This window comes from Triturus cristatus, chromosome 3_1 (assembly GCF_964204655.1).
Source record: "Triturus cristatus chromosome 3_1, aTriCri1.1, whole genome shotgun sequence".
Taxonomy (NCBI): Eukaryota; Metazoa; Chordata; class Amphibia; order Caudata; family Salamandridae; genus Triturus; species Triturus cristatus.
Genome location: NC_140583.1, coordinates 950,827,356 through 950,843,106, shown reverse-complemented (window position 1 = coordinate 950,843,106; position 15,751 = coordinate 950,827,356). Strand labels below are relative to the sequence as shown.

Genomic DNA, 15,751 nt, shown 5'->3' with positions numbered 1-15,751 from the left:
CACGTTAGTTAGATTCCTCACCTTAGAATAGATACCCAAGCAATACCAACCCCGGTGGTGGGTCTGCGAACCAAGATCACACCAGAAAGTCCTGGAGGACAGAACGGCCAAAGAAGCCATCCCTCCGGACTTGGCTGTCTAGGCAATAGTGCCTGGCAAACGTGTGCAGCGAAGCCCACGTCGCCGCCTAACAGATGTCCTGCAAAGGGACTCCCTGTCCCAAAGCAGTAGTAGCCGCCGTGGCCCGAGTAGAATGGGCTCGCAGCCCAACAGGAGGGTCCTTTTTCGCCAAGGAATAACAGATTTTTATACACAAAACGACCCACCGGGAGATGGTCCGTTTGTGCACAGCTTTTGCCTTCTTTGCACCCACGTAGCCAACGAAAAGCTGGTCATCCACTCGGAACGGTTTTGTGCGGTCCAAATAAAAGGAGAGCGTACGTTTTGGGTCCAGACGGTGGAGCCGCTCTTCCTCTTTGGAAGGATGCGGAGGCGAAAAGAAGGTGGGCAAGGTGACAGATTGCCCAAGATGAAAGGGGGTCACCACTTTCGGTAGAAAGGAAGGACGAGGCCGAAGGACAACCTGGTCCGGATGAACAGATAGAAAAGGAGGCTTGGACGATAGAGCCTGGAGCTCACTCACCCGTCTAGCCGAGGTGATGGCTACCAGGAAAGCAGTCTTAAGAATTAGAAGACGAAGAGGACAATTGTGAAGAGGCTCAAAGGGAGCGCACATCAGGAATGTCAAGACAAGATTCAAGTCCCACTGAGGCATTACGAAAGGGACAGGAGGGAACGTGTGAGTAATGCCTTTAAGAAAGCGTGACACTACAGAGGGCTGATCAGGAAGCCGTAAGAAGGCAGAGAGGGCAGCACGATAACCTTTCAAGGTGCCCAGGGCAGAGCCCTACCGGGCCAAAGAAAGAAGAAAGAGGAGACCCTCAGAAAGAGGGGCGGAAAGGGGATCCACAGCCTTTGCTGTGCACCATGCCACAAATTTGTTCCACCGGCAGGCGTATACAGTCTTTGTGGAGGGACGCCTGGCTGCCAGAATGATATCACAGACTTCAGGAGGCAAGTCAAATGGCATCAACTGCCGCCGCTCAATCTCCACGCATGGAGGTGGAGGCTGGACAGGTTCGGGTGGAGGACCGTCCCCTGCTGCTGCGACAGAAGATCCTCCCGAAGGGGCAGACGTATCAGAGGATCGGTCAACATACTGAGTAGCTCGGGATACCAGTACCTTCGTGCCCAATCCGGAGCCACCAAGATGACTTGGGCCTGGTCGCGCCTGATCTTCGTCACCACTCTGCGCAGAAGTGGTATAGGCGGAAAGGCGTACAACAGACCGCAACTCCACTCACGACGAAAAGCGTCGCCGAGCGAGTGCCGCCTTGGAAATTCCAACGCGCAGAACTGCTGACATTGCGCGTTCTCGTCGGTGGCGAATAGATCTAACCAAGGCACTCCCCACTGCTGAAAGAGACCTTGCGCCACCTCGGAGTTCAGACGCCATTCGTGATCCATCATGCACCGGCGGCTGAGTTCATCTGCTCTGGCGTTCAGAGAGCCTGCCAGATGTTGAACCACCAGGGTGATGCCCTGGTGTTCCAGCCATGTCCAGAGGCGCAGAGCCTCCTGACAAAGGGTCCACGACCCCACCCCGCCCTGTTTGTTGCAAACCACATGGCGGTGGTGTTGTCCGTGAACACCTGCACAACACTTCCCCGGACAGAGGGAAGGAAGGCTTTCAGTGCAAGTTGGATCGCTCTCAGCTCCAACAAGTTGATGTGGAGGCGAGACTCCGCCGGAGACCAGAGGCCTCTGATCTCCGCCTCTCCCATATGGCCACCCCATCCCAGGAGGGACGCATCCGTCACTACGACATGCTCCGGTAGGGGTAGGGAGAGGCTCTTGCCCATGACCCAATCGCGGTCCGTGAGCCACCACTGCAACTGCTGTGCAGTGCCCTCCGAGATCAAGACATGGTCGGACAGGTTGCCGTGATGCTGGGCCCACTGAAACTTCAGGTCCCACTGCAGAACCCGCATGCGCCGCCTGGCGTGATGCACTAGTAGGATGCAGGAGGCCATCAGCCCCAGAAGCCGCAACACTAGCCTGACCGAAACCCAGGATAGAGGCCGAAAGATGGGCCTGGATATCCCGGACCCGCTGTTCCGGGGGATGAACCCGGAACTGCACCGAATCGAGAACCGCTCCGATGAAAAGGAGCTTCTGAGAGGGTGTGACTTTGGCACGTTGATGGAAAACCCCAGCAAATGTAGGAGATCCGCCATAGTCTGGAGGTGGAGGTGGGCCGGCAGGACGGGGGATGTGGAAATATGCGTCCTGCAAGTCCAACGCTACCATCCAGTCTCCAGGGTCGAGGGTAGCTAGAACCTGAGCCAAAGTTAACATTTGGAACCGTTCCTTCGGGAGGAAGGCATTGACGTTCCGGAGGTCCAAGATAGGGCGTAGGCCCCCTTTGCCCTTCTTGGGAACCAGAAAGTAGTGGGAATAACAACCACAACCTACTTCTGGGCTCGGAACGCGCTCGACGGCCTCCTTGGCCAAGAGGGCCGAAACTTCCTATGATCCCCCGAGATACGGTGGTGCTGCGGTGGCATGGCTGGAGGGGTCGTCTCGAAGGGGAGGGAGTAGCCCCTTCGGACGATTTGCAGCACCCACCTGTCCGAAGTAATGGCACACCAGTGGAGCAGGTGATGGCGAACCCGGCCTCCCACTGGCGTGGAATGGGCCTGAAAGCTCGGACTAGGAAGGCTGTGAGGCGGATGCTGCCGGGGTGGATGTGGACTGACCGCGTCGTCCTCCAGTACCGCCTCGGCGGAAACCACGTCCGCGACCGCGTGCAGGCTGGTTCTGCAGCCGGTGGCTAGGCGGACGTGAGGAGGTGCCCCTTCCTTGGCCACGAAAGGAGCGAAAAGCGGAAGTTTGTGGCCGCGGGGCCCGAGAGGCCCAAGGACGTGGCCGTAGCCCAGGAGTCCTTGAAGCGAGCCAGCGCACTGTCCGCTTTCTCACCAAAAAGGCGAGCGCCATCAAAAGGCATGTCCATGAGGGTGCTCTGGACATCCCCTGAGAAGGACGTGGACCGCAGCCAGGCGTGACGTCGAAGCGCCACCGTGGTAGAAATCGCCCTACCCAGCGAGTCCGTAGTGTCGAGTCCACATCGGACTGCATGGCGCGCTGCATCTCTCCCATCGGCCAGAGCCGAGGAAAGCCGCGCCCGGGCCTCCTCCGGGCACAGTGGCAGCACGTCCTCCACCGCATCCCACAGAGAGTGGGAATAACGGTCCAAGAGACAGGCGGTGTTCAAAGACCGCAGGCCCAAACTGAGCGAGGAGAACAGCTTCTTACCAAGCTGTTCCAGTCTCTTGGAATCCCGGTCCGGAGGAGCGGACGGGAAGGAGGATTGGGAGGTAGAGGCCTGGATAACCAGACTCTCGGGGGTGGGGTGTTGGGACAGAAAACTGGGGTCGCCCGGAGCAGGGCGGTGGCGCCTGGCAACGTTCCTATCCACAGGAGGGACTGTGGAGGGCTTGGACCAGGTGCCCTGCAGAACGTCAGTGAGGGCCTCATTGAATTGCAGCAGAGGCTCAGTGGAGCATGCGGCAGACTGAAGCACCTCAGTGAGGATGTTAGTCCTCACAGCCACGGCAGGCAGCTCAAGCCCAAGGGCTTCGGCCGCCTTGCGCAGCACCACAGAAAAAGCTGCACCCTCCTCCGAAGCCACAGTCGGAGGAGAGATGAAGCCAGTGTCCGGTGAGGTATCCAAACCACTGGCCTCCCACAGTTCATCTGCCCAGTCCTGTGCAAGTTGGCCCTGAAGGGCCATAGGGTCGTCAGACCCCTCCCAGTCGCCCCCGTCATCCGATTCCTGGTAAACAGGAGGACTGTTCGGAGCCGGTCGATAGACAATATGTGTCTCTAGCGGCGTCGGGCGGCGCCGCATCGGCGTCGGGACCGGACAGGGGCTGAACCGGGGATAGACGTCGACCGGAGCCCGCGTCGGGGGTGGTATCCGTGTCGGCGCAGGAGGCGTAACGAGGTCGACCGGCGTCGACGGGGGCCCAGGCTCGGGCCCCTCGGGGACCTGCGGGGTCGGAGCCTCCAACGGCGCTGGGGCCGGAGCCGCCGGCACGCGAGGTCGCCCAGTCGAGTCCGCGGGCCCCGAAGGCACGCCAGCGGGCGTCGTCGGCGGGGCCAGGCTCCTCATGGCCGAGAGGAAGGCACTGACCTCCGCCGGCGTCGCGTCAGTCCCAGGGACCGTCGGCTATGGGGACTTGCGCGGCTCCTGCGGAGCCGCGTGGGTGGAACCACCCGGACCCTCGGCCGAGTCGCGCGACCGGGGAGGGGAGTCCGAAGAGCGCTGTTGCTTCTTGGACTTCTTGGAGTGCCTCGACTTACCCGAAGACTTCGAGCCAGACGAGTGACGATGTCGAGTGCGGCTCCGCGACCAATCCTTGGACCTCCTCCTGGACCAGGATCGAGAGCGGCGCGGAGCCGAGTGACGAAGCTCGAGAAGCTTGCGGGACCGCTCCCGCCTAGCTTTCGAGGTCAGGGCCATACAATCGGAGCACGAAGCCGCGTCGTGGTCGAGGCCCAAGCAGTACAGGCACCGGTGGTGATGATCGGTCACCGACATCAGTCGGTGACAGTCTCGCAGGCCTTGAAACCAGGCATCCTACCGGCACCAGAGTCGAGAAGTGACCAAAAAGTCGAAAAAGTTAGTCAAAAATTGACTAAAGGGGTAGCTCTCCCGGATCGGCGCTTACTGGCGCGGAAAAAAGAAGAACTGACGTCAGCGCGCGTGGGCGGCGTCTAAGTACTCCGACGACGTCATTCCGGCGCACGGATGACGGATGCGGAGCCGCTGACGACGCCTAGCGACGCGCAAGGGGTATTGCTGACGAAAAATCTTTGGGATCCAGTCTGACGCCTGGGGATATTCGAAGGTGAGGAATCTAACTAACGGGTTTCTTTCAGATATTATTATATACGGACCGTACAGCATCGGTTCATGTGGCCGGACATTGTTCGGCCCCTTTCCCCATCCGCAGGGCAACTAGGCAGGGGTGTCCCCTCTCCCCGCTGTTATTCGCCAATCGAGCCATTAGCCGCGTGGGTGCGCCTGGACTCAGTCTTCCGGGGACTGGATTGGTCGTCGGTGTCCTCTGACAGGATTGCGCTGTATGCGGACGACGCCCTGTTCTTCATATCAGATCCTTGGGCCTCCGGGCCCCATGTGCTCCAAATCCTGAGGATTTTTGGAGAGACCTCCGGGTTATGCGCTAATCCGTCTAAATCTATCCTATTCCCCATCTGCGGTGAAGAGAGGAGCCAGGTTTGGACCTCGCAACTGATAATTGCAGACGCAGGCTTTAAATACCTCGGGGTCTATATCACAAGGTGTCCTAACGAGGCTTGGTTGTGCAATGTAGCCCCGCTGCGCCCTGCGGTCCGTGACGAGACGACTGTGTGGTCCCATCTGCCCCTATCGCTCTACGGTAGGTCCGCCATTTTCAAAATGGTGACTTTACCACGTGTACTGTATCGGTTACAAAATTATCCGTACTCGATCCCCCCGTCGTGGTTCCTCCAAATGAATGCACTCCTGAACCGGTTTCTTTGGCAAGGGGGCGCAGTCCAGGTGGCGCTCGCAACATGTACCCAGTCCACATACTGTGGTGGGATTGCAGCGGCTGATATACGGGAGTACTACTGAGCCTTGCAGTTACTGGTAATTAATGAATGGTGATATGGCTTTCAGATGGACCCGGCTTATGCCGTAGAGTGGCTCTTCATGGCAGTTACCCTGCTGCTTCATCACTTGTACAGTAACTCGTCACTGGAGGCATTTCCTCCAGCCTGCCGGACAGTTATTCAGATATGGAGGCGGGTGGTCCGATCTATGGGTTGGTGGGGTAAGCTGACCAGGGCTACTTCCCTCTGGCAGGGATCTTATCTCCGGCCTGTCTCGTCACTGAAGGGATTTCGTAAGAGAGACGATATTGGGATATCCACTCTCTGAGATATTATGCAGGGATCTACGCTTAAGTCCTTCCAGAGGTTGCAGGCAGACTTCGACCTTCATAAATCACAGTTCCATAGATATTTACAGCTCCGTCATGCCCTGTGCCCCCTGATACGACATCTCCAGTCCTTACCAGAGTTTCACACGCTGGAGGGTCGGTTACTGATGGGCGACCTGGGGGCCCACAAAATCCTGCAAATCTACCAAACACTTACGACACATGCAAATACCACTATACACCGGACTCAAGCGGCACGGGAGGCAGACTTGCCTGCTCTGACAGATGACGATTGGTCGGAGGCGCTGGCTAGTCCTAGGTACAGCGCGGTCTACACTAGATATAGGCTGATCCAATTTAAATATCTCCACAAGGTTTATTATACACGCATCCGGCTCTGGAAGATGGGAGCTATTCAGTCCCCCGTCTGTCTCCTTTCTGACTCAGACGAGGGGTCGTTTCTTCACACAGTGTGGAGATGTGGGGCATTGCAACACTTCTGGTCGGGTGTCCTGTCTTGCATGGGGCGGGTATTAGCATGGGACATTCCCGCAGACCCTCGACTGACACTCCTTCACAGTACAGAAGACGTTGGGGTAACAGATATAAAAGACACCTTCTGTTCTTGTGCCTTACACTGGCAAAGCATGACATTGCGCAGCACTGGAAGGCTACATCCCCACCCTGTGTAGCGAATTGGAAGAAGGCCATGGATAGGTGTATGTCTGCGGAGGAAGCGGTGTTTCAGGCGAGAGGCTGCCTGCAAAAGCATGGGAAGATCTGGGTCAGGGGGGCCAAATATAGAGGGATTGATTTGTCCTTATTGATGCAACCCATGACTCAAGATCCCCTTGATCGGCTGGTGATAAATGACTTACCGTTTTAATGTGAGGGGCTCATATAACTGTGGACGTAATCTCGTGTGATGTGTATGTGCTATGCTGTTGATGGTATGTATGGTGCGTTGTTGGGGAGGGGGGTGGTTGTCGGTCTGATGTTTTGCAGACCTTCTGGGAGAAAAATGTGCAGTGCCTAGAGTTTTTACAATATGCCTTACGACTGTATGTTTCTTATTGGGCTTGGCCCATCTAGTACTGCATAAAATCAATAAAATCTGTTAAAAAAAATCATCTTGCAGAGTGTCAATTAAATGGTCTAACTATTGCTATCCCAGTGTTTTCTGCTGAGAAATTAACCACCGCTAAATCCTAGATTTGCATGCTGTGAACCAGTCCAGTAGAACCTTCCTCACTGAAACGCACTCTGCTTGTACAGTACTCATTACTTACACCATTCCTCACCTCAACAGCACTCTATTACTTTTATACCTAGGTGTGCAACACATCTATTGGGTGTTCTTTATTGTATAAAGGTGCAGCAAAGCATGGTTAAGTGTGTAACTGTCGAATAGAAATTACAAGATATTTACATTTCCAGTAATATCCATTCCGGTTTGGTTTCAAGATTCTTTTAGATGTTTGGCTTACCTTTTGCTATCTCCTCGTCTTCTTTGTTTTTAACAGGCAAACCCCCATTCTTCGATGCACCTGAGATGACCTGCAAAAGAGATGGCAACTGCATTACAATAATATATGCTCGATGTGCCTTTCTCAAATATTAACAAATTTCACTGATGTTTAACACAAACAACATCTACCTCCATTTTCGGGGTGCGATTAAACTCCAAAGCAAAAACAGATTCTTTTAAACTAGTCAATTTAGCAGACATTGATAAGACAGTATACCTGGCCGTACATATTACTCATCATAGTGATACAAATGACATAAAAAGTCAGAGGGTGCATCTCTCAGGTCCAGGTTTAGCACATGCATACAAAGGTGCAACCCTGACATGATTGATTACCTCTATTAATTTTCCTGCCTTAACTCAAGATTCCCTCTCCTTCCCCCCCAATCTAGATGTCCTCTACATCTCCTGCAGTCATGTTCACGGAATTGGGCATGAGCCAACGAAACTTGACACTCTGTCTTGCCTTTGTGAGTCTCAGCCAGAATCTTCAGATTTTACTGATCATTTTTTAAAAAGGCATGACCTGGGCCCTAATGCCCACCAGACTCCAACATCCCATCAAGCAAGAGACCCAGCACCTGTCGCCTGGCAAGGCATAGGGTTTCAGAACAGATTCCAACTTCAGACAAAGGGTCAGTTATCTGGCACATGATTCTGATTTGAGGTTTAACTGCTGAGCTACTGATGTCCACTCTTTTCCTGTAGCAATCACTGGAGGAAAGAGAATAAGCCAGCTTTTATACAAAGTTGCAGACACTTTTGGGGATGAAAAAAAAGCACTGAAAAAATTATTACTAGTTTTTTGGCTCCTACACTGCAGCGAATCTATGTAGTTACTATATATTCATTTGTATTTAAAAAAAGTGCTTTGTAATCCCCCACCAAGGTGAGAAAATTCTGTGCTTTTGATTAATAATTTAACACCTTAGGAGGATAACTTGCTTAGTTTCCCTTTTGTAGCTGCCTACCAGTCCTCAGAATATACCTTTCAGCTAAAGAATTGCACTCTTTTTTAACAATAACTAAAAACAGTTGTTCCACTTTATGTCTAGCATAGTAGAAGACAAAGGATTTCTAAAGTTATTTGATAACCATGGCTAACAGTCTACTCAATCAGAACAGTCTAATAAATCAGAATATTCTAAAGTCAAATTAGGAATTGCTGTAAAACATACCATCAGTTAGGGGAATGGAAACTATGAGGCCCTTTACTCACAATCTGACACTCACTCATATTTCAAAGTAATTCTTTTTTGAGAGCAAGAGAAAATAGTTTTTTAATTTTTTCCTGTATGAATAGGTTTTTTGTTTAATACATTTTACTTTGCGGTTTCTTACAGGTTCACAAAATACATCTCAGTCAAAGAATAATTTATTTGGTCTTTCATAACCATAGAGCACACAATAAAAAAATAACAAAAATCTACCAATTACAATTTAAAAAAATATATATATTAGTGCTAATTTGCAGTCCCATTTGTACCCTTATTCACTTATTTAGGTCCGCTTTTCGAAGGAGGGTACCAATCAATGTGAGTAGCTTGACCCCCCTGCAGATTAAAATGTTTGATGAACCCCCCATCCAGCAGCTTACTGCCCGCCTACAAGTACGAATGTTAAGTTCTTTAAAAATGGTTTTAATAACGTCCTTCTTGCGTCATTTACAATGGGGCAGACACACAGGTGGCATATGGATTCTTTATGGTAACCGCATAGGCGACAATTTTCGTCTTGATGTTAGCATTTTCAGGCTGGTAACAAGTCTTTAGAGTCATGTTCTCCTAATCTGTACTGCATGAACCTCTTTATCGCAAGTCGGAAATGTGCTAATAAATAAGCTTGAGGTTAAAGTTGTGAATAAGAATTTATTACCAACCAGGCGTGTCGACGTCTTACTAAAGATTTTTGTCTTCCAAGATGGACAATTTCTTTGCTGTAGCGTTACACACTCTGTTAAATACTACCCTTTCCATCTTGCTGTCCCATGCCTCCTGGATTTCTCATTCCACCAGAGCTGATCTCAAGTATTCGCCCCAAGTGTTGAATGTTTTCTGATCGAACTGGGCCTTTATTTCTGTCCAGCATAAATTGTTCAGTGATCCAGGTTCTGAAATGCAGAATTTCCAACATAATTTAACAAAAGTGATTTTTCTGTGGTATTTTTGGTTCTGGAGGACGAATTCCATGCGGATCTGAGCTGGTGATGCGGCTTTTGGGAGGTTAAAGACTGCTTTGTACACCATGGTCTGAAGCTCATTTAAAATATCAATTTCCTGACCATGCCAAATTTCTAGGCCGTATGCCAGTGTAGGTAATAATTGTGCTGCCATTACTTTCAGGAGGTGACTATAAGAGGGGCGGGCAAGTTCTTTTGCAAATGTTTGTATTCAAAGGTTAGTGATTGGGCTTTTGCTCTTATTGCCCTTTTCTGGTCTGTGAACGACATATCGGCTCAGCGGGATTCCCAAATATTTACATGCGTTGGTTTCCTCTATATGTTCGCCCTTCGTGTAGTTTCAGCCAGAGGGTTTCGATACACACCTCTGTTGCCTCCCTGCAATTATCTTTATATTTCTTTCTCATTTCTATGACTTTACTGTTATCTGTAATTATTCCCATTCTTGCAGCTACTGCCTTGATTCTTACATCCCTTGCAATTTTCCTTTTCTGGTTGCGCATCTGTATATTGTACCATGGTTCATTATTTGTTGTGTCCTTTGGCGTGCTTGGATTACTGGAAATTTAATTGGTAAAAACGTTCCTAGATTCTCCCAGTTTAGTACCAATGATTGGGCGCTCTGCGGCCCAATGTTGTTTAAGTATTTTTGCACGGTGTCCATGATTAAGTTGATGTTTGTTCCGCGCCACTTTAATTTCCTTAGGTTATGTATTACTGGCATTTCGGTTAGAGCTGCTGTATTCCTTTTCTGAGACAAGTCGGCATATAATGCCAATTCTTGCGGGAGGTGGTCGCTTTCCAGGCGGGGATGGATGGAAAAAGAATCAACTAAGTGGAAAAGTTCCTTACGGCCTATGGTATAATCTATTGTCGATTGTTTTATTACACACAAAAATGTGATGCCAGCCGATTGATCCCTCTTAGTGTTTCCGTTCAAGATGGTTAAACACAGAGTTTCCAGTTTTTTGTTTTAGGTCGTTGGCCACTGGCTTGTTTTGATACATTTTGTTGTTTGAGTTGCTCTTTATTGGTGTTGAAATCACCTGAGATTATCAACTCACAGTTTTGATGGGTGATTTGCAATGCCTTTAGCAGGTTTATCAAACAAGACAGTCTATACTTCCTCTGATTTTATCGGGGTGAATGTATATATTTATTTAAAACCAAAAGCTGCCAGGGCTTTTTGTGTGTGGCGCTTTTGCCTTCCAGTTTCAAAACTTGCAGCCAGTTTTCTCCTGTGTCTAGCTCTTCCGATTTCCAATCCAATTTTACCATAACATATATTGACAACCCCCCACCCCCCTTGAATGCCCATACTTGGACATTTTTTCTGCCAAAATGTGATGTTCTTCATAGCCAATAATGGATTTGGGTGTCAGATCCCATGTTTCTTGTAGTAAAATTATGTCGAATCTTTGGCAGAAGGATACGGTCTCCTGATCTTGAGCCATTTCTCTGAAACCATGTGTGTTCCATGAACAGATTCTAATGTTGTTTTCCTTGTGTGAACTTGGGAGTGCCTCAGTGGGCTATTTCCTTTTGAGACCTTTGCTTTCATCAGGATCGTTGTTGGCTCAGGAATTGGGGAACCCATGACCAATCCTGGTTTTCTTCTGTCTGTTTTTGTCGTGGGAGGCTTAGATTTGTTTTGTTCCAACTTTTTACATGATTTGGGGGTGGCCCCCTCAAGAACGATTTTGGTCCTGTGTCATTTCCTGTTATTTGTAGAGCTTTTGTTTTTTTGTAATAGTGGATATGGGTATTTTGGGCTTTTTGGTTGCCCCAGGCTTCAAATCCTGCTCTTGTTGAATATAGTAGGGGCGCCATTTCATTTGATGACCAGGTTGTACAGGTTACCTCCGTTTCTGTTCTTTTTTCCATTGGTAGAAATTCTACTGCCAGAAGATGCACTGATGTGATGTTCCTTAATATTGGGATCTCTTTGAACAGCTTCAATAGGTTTCCCCTGTTTAGGATGTCCTGACTGCCTTTTGTTGGATATTCTGGTGTGAAAATCAGTTTTTGGGCTGACTCTGCTGGGACAATTTGTCGGTTTTCGATTTGGTTTATGCTTCTTAGCTTCGTAAGGATTTCACAGTCCGGGTTGCCATTTTGGCCTGTGTTGTCATGAACGGCCCTTTCTTGTAAAAAAGTGTTCAATTTGCCCTCACTATTTAGTTCGCTTTCTGGGTTAACTACTTTTTCTATTGTTCCTATCCTTGCGAGCTCTTGCGTGGTATTTGTTTCAATTGGTAGCTTACACACCCTACCTTGATGGTCGAAAGTGATTTTTATTTGATTTCCCAGCGGTTTTGCTATTTTTGTTGATACCCTGATATCCTGGTTTGAGGTCTGATCATGTTGAGATCTGAAATGAAGGCTTGTGGCTGCGTCCTCTTTGTTTATGGTTTCTATAATTGGAGTTATAACTTGTAATTCCGTCGAATTTATATGTTCACCCACTTGTCTTGTGGTTACAACTTTAATTTCTGACCTTGATTTTGTGGTTTCAATATTCGCCTTTGCTTGTTTTGTTAATTTTGTTACCACGTTTTGTTGTTTCGATGTTTTACTTTTTTCTTGTTCGAATGATATTGATTTGCTTTGAAGTGATATGTTGGGGCTAACCATGGGGTTTTGCGGATTTAGCCCTGGACTGCCTGAGTCCGCTGTTGTGGTATTGTTATAGTGATTATTAGCTTTATGGTTTGGTTGTTGAATAAATATCGGATCGATTTGCCTTTTTCTTTTCAGGGCGGCTTGTTTACTGGCATTATGCCTGGCCTTCCAAGCACGTTTTCATTGTCTTTTTGTTTGTACACCGCTTGGTGAGTTATGTATGGACTTTGGTTGATGTACATTTTCCTGTACCTTTTATGTCCACTACTTCCTTTTCTTTTATGCTTCCATCATGCAGGAAGTTGAGTGTCTTCTTTGCTGGTCCTGCTGTATCTTGTTTGTCGTCTTTTTGTTCTATCGTGTTAGTGCTTTCTATGTTTTCTGATGGTTTGACTACATGTAAAATTTCTGCGAGTATTTCAGAAAAGGACACCAATTTGTCTATCTGTCCACATCCGCAATTTAAATTTGACAAAACATTGCTACCTGGAGCTACGTTATTATTTCCTTTTGTGATTTCTGCTGTTATTAAGTCCAATTGTGTGTTTATTCCTGCGATGTGTACCGTTATCAAGTTCATTAAGTCAATCTGAACTTCTAGTTTATCGGATTAGAAATGTAACACATCTATGGCTTGCTGTAGTGTTCTTAGCAGTGTGTCGCTCCATGTGGCTGTATGAATTGATTGCGTCAAGATCCACGAAATTGGTTCTATTCCACTGACTGACGAGATCGTAATTGGGGTTGAGAGTGGTTTTAGGCTTTCTGTAGGTGAAAAGTTTAATATTTTTTTTCCCACCTGCTGATTCTGACTGGCGGAAGATTTTATTGGTGTAGAGGCGGCTCTCTTTTCTCCCCTACTTGCCATTCCGCGGGGCGAACCGACATCTAGAATTGTCCCTTATTTGTTTTTATGGGTATCCTCTTGGGATTGTGTGTTTAGTTCCAGAGCTTGAATGAGGTCTGCGTTATTTGATATGGAAGAAGAACTGATCCATTCGTCTATTTGTATTTTATCTTGGATACCGGATTTACCAGAACCACCTTTTTTATCATGGGTCTTTCCTCTTTCCCCTTCCTTACTTAAGTCTGTCAGAGCCTTGGGCAAGGGAACCTGAGCTGTTATTATTGTGATCTCTCTTTTTATAGGTTCCGCTGCACAAACACTATTTCCTTGGCCGGATTTTCTACGTTGTGGGGGCATTCACTTAATCGAGATGGTATTGCTTGTGGGTGTAGTGAAGATCGTTATCTACATATGTATAATGCTAAGTTAGCATAACCGCGTTAGATGTTAGAATGCCATCTTGCCGCTTTTGCTGCTTTTGCACACGACACTGTAGTCGCATGTTATTCAATTGAGAAATGCTTACTCGACTTTGCTTCACATGAGAACTGTCTGTTGTTAACATCCCAAACAGTGAGCAGCGACCTTGGTCTGTACACAGTGTAAAAGAAACAGTCTGGTTCGCTAGACGGTGCATGTTGTTGAGTTCAGGTTGATCGGCCCACTAGTTTAGCCATCACACGCACGCAGCTGCAAATACCCGAAAGTCAAGTGCTTTTAATATTGCAGTGTTACATGTTTTCAACACATTCGGAAGAAGAGCGTTCCTAGGAGCAGAGCATAGCTGGTCCTGTGATGTGAACTCTCTGAGCTGATCTTTACGGTATGGGGTTCCCCATTCAAGCCTAGAGACCTTTTATTAGTCTAATAATACTATTAGTGTGTTAGAGAAAGGAAGGTGGCTTAGATCCACTGTCATTTTAGTATGATTGCTCCTTTCATTTTCTATGGTTTTGTAACTATGCTGATGGTTTTGATTTTAATCGTTTGTCTGCTAATGTTAGCCAAACTGCTGCATCTTAGGACACGAGGTTTATAAAATAAACTCTTTAAACTTCTACCGTGTCTCTGTTTATTCTGTTGTGGACTGGTACGAGAATAATTACGAAAAGGTATTTCTGATTCCCACCATTCCTGAGAAATATACTAAGTCGCTTGTTCTGGGTTGTCTATACATTGGGACCGCCGAGCTAAACCTCGGATAACGAATGGGACACTGATGCTGGCCGGATGAGGGGTTCTGGGTTCTGAGGTGAGTTTTTGGTACACCACAATTCATTGAGGGCCTGGGTTCCTGCGCATAGTTCTGCGCATAAGCAGAATCCCTGCAACATGGGTTTGGGATTTCCAATGTCTGAGGACTTGCTTTTCCTGAATTTTAGGAATGATGAGACTTGGCAAGCCAGGGTCTTCATCTGGAGAGGCATAGATTGCGGCCATTTGATCCTTTAGAAAGTAAAACTTCTGATTTCCGTTTTTCCCCCCAAATTTAAAAAGAGCTGGTTCTGGTGTTGGTGCCGAGACCTGCCTCTCTTTTTGCAAAATTGATTTTTCTTTGAGTTGGAAAGTGCGTCTTTTGAGGGTATGCTCTTCCTGGATTTGCTCAGAAGTGCCTGAGAGATTTTTTCTGATCTCATACTCTTTGCCACTGTACCGAAGCACCCCCCCCCCCTACCCCCCCCCGGAAGACTGCTCCTCCGCGAAGGCTCTGCTTTATTCCTCTTTTGTGGGTTCACAGTATCTCACTTTCACTTTCCTCGGTCTAAGGTTCTGCACTTGTTTTCAACCTCTCTGCCACTCCCGCCACCGTTCTGCCAGAACGCTAGACCCGGCACCCTAACTCTAGCACCTGCTCCTCTCACTAATTCTGAGGTGTCAGTTACAAAAGGCCGTATCCTGGGTGGTAACTGACAATGGCTGAGGCTAGTTGGCTTCAAAGGCGGCAACTAGTAACTTGCGTCAGTTACTGTTGAGTTACAGAGATTTAACCCTCATCTGTGCTGGGAACTCTCACGTGCTGGTCTGAGGGAGTAGAGGGAGTAGGGGGTAAAGGATTTGGGCAGTGAGTAGGGCACACTGGCAGACTGCAAGCTGCACCCAACCTAGTTGGGCCGCGTTCGCAGTCTTGACGGGCACTACACTCAGCGGCCGCCAATAGTGACTGCCGCGCTGTCTGCGATCCACTAACCTCTATAACAAATTTATAGTTGTGGCTCCCCCTGGATCCGCCGTTGCCCGCAGATCGAACCGGGGCTTTCTCCACCGCTACAGACACAGCCAACCTTAGCAGCGTTAGCAGCCTCTGTGGTTGGAGGCCTGGTCTAACTCAGCTGCTTTCCTCTCGCTACTCTCCTCTTGCGGCGCGGCGGCGGTGTCCCTTGCAGCTGCTCCTGCTCTGCTCTGCAGCACCGACCTCAGCGGACCGGAAAACACAGACTGGAAAAGCCTCAGAGCAAAATACATCTCACTGCATAAAATATACAGTATCCAATTCATCATCAATTCTATTTATAAAGTGCAAGTGC

The 15,751-nt window shown here is 48.7% G+C and overlaps 1 protein-coding gene across 4 annotated transcripts in view; it reads right to left on the bottom strand.

Annotated features, from left to right (window-relative positions):
- Positions 1-15,751, bottom strand: part of STAM2 (signal transducing adaptor molecule 2) — a 405,110-nt gene that overhangs the window by 300,473 nt on the left and 88,886 nt on the right. For all 4 annotated transcript variants that reach the window (XM_085645536.1, XM_085645535.1, XM_085645537.1 and 1 more), the window contains exon 6: positions 7,538-7,607. In XM_085645536.1, coding sequence (XP_085501662.1) covers positions 7,538-7,607 — 70 coding nt within the window. The remainder of the gene's footprint in view (positions 1-7,537; positions 7,608-15,751) is intronic.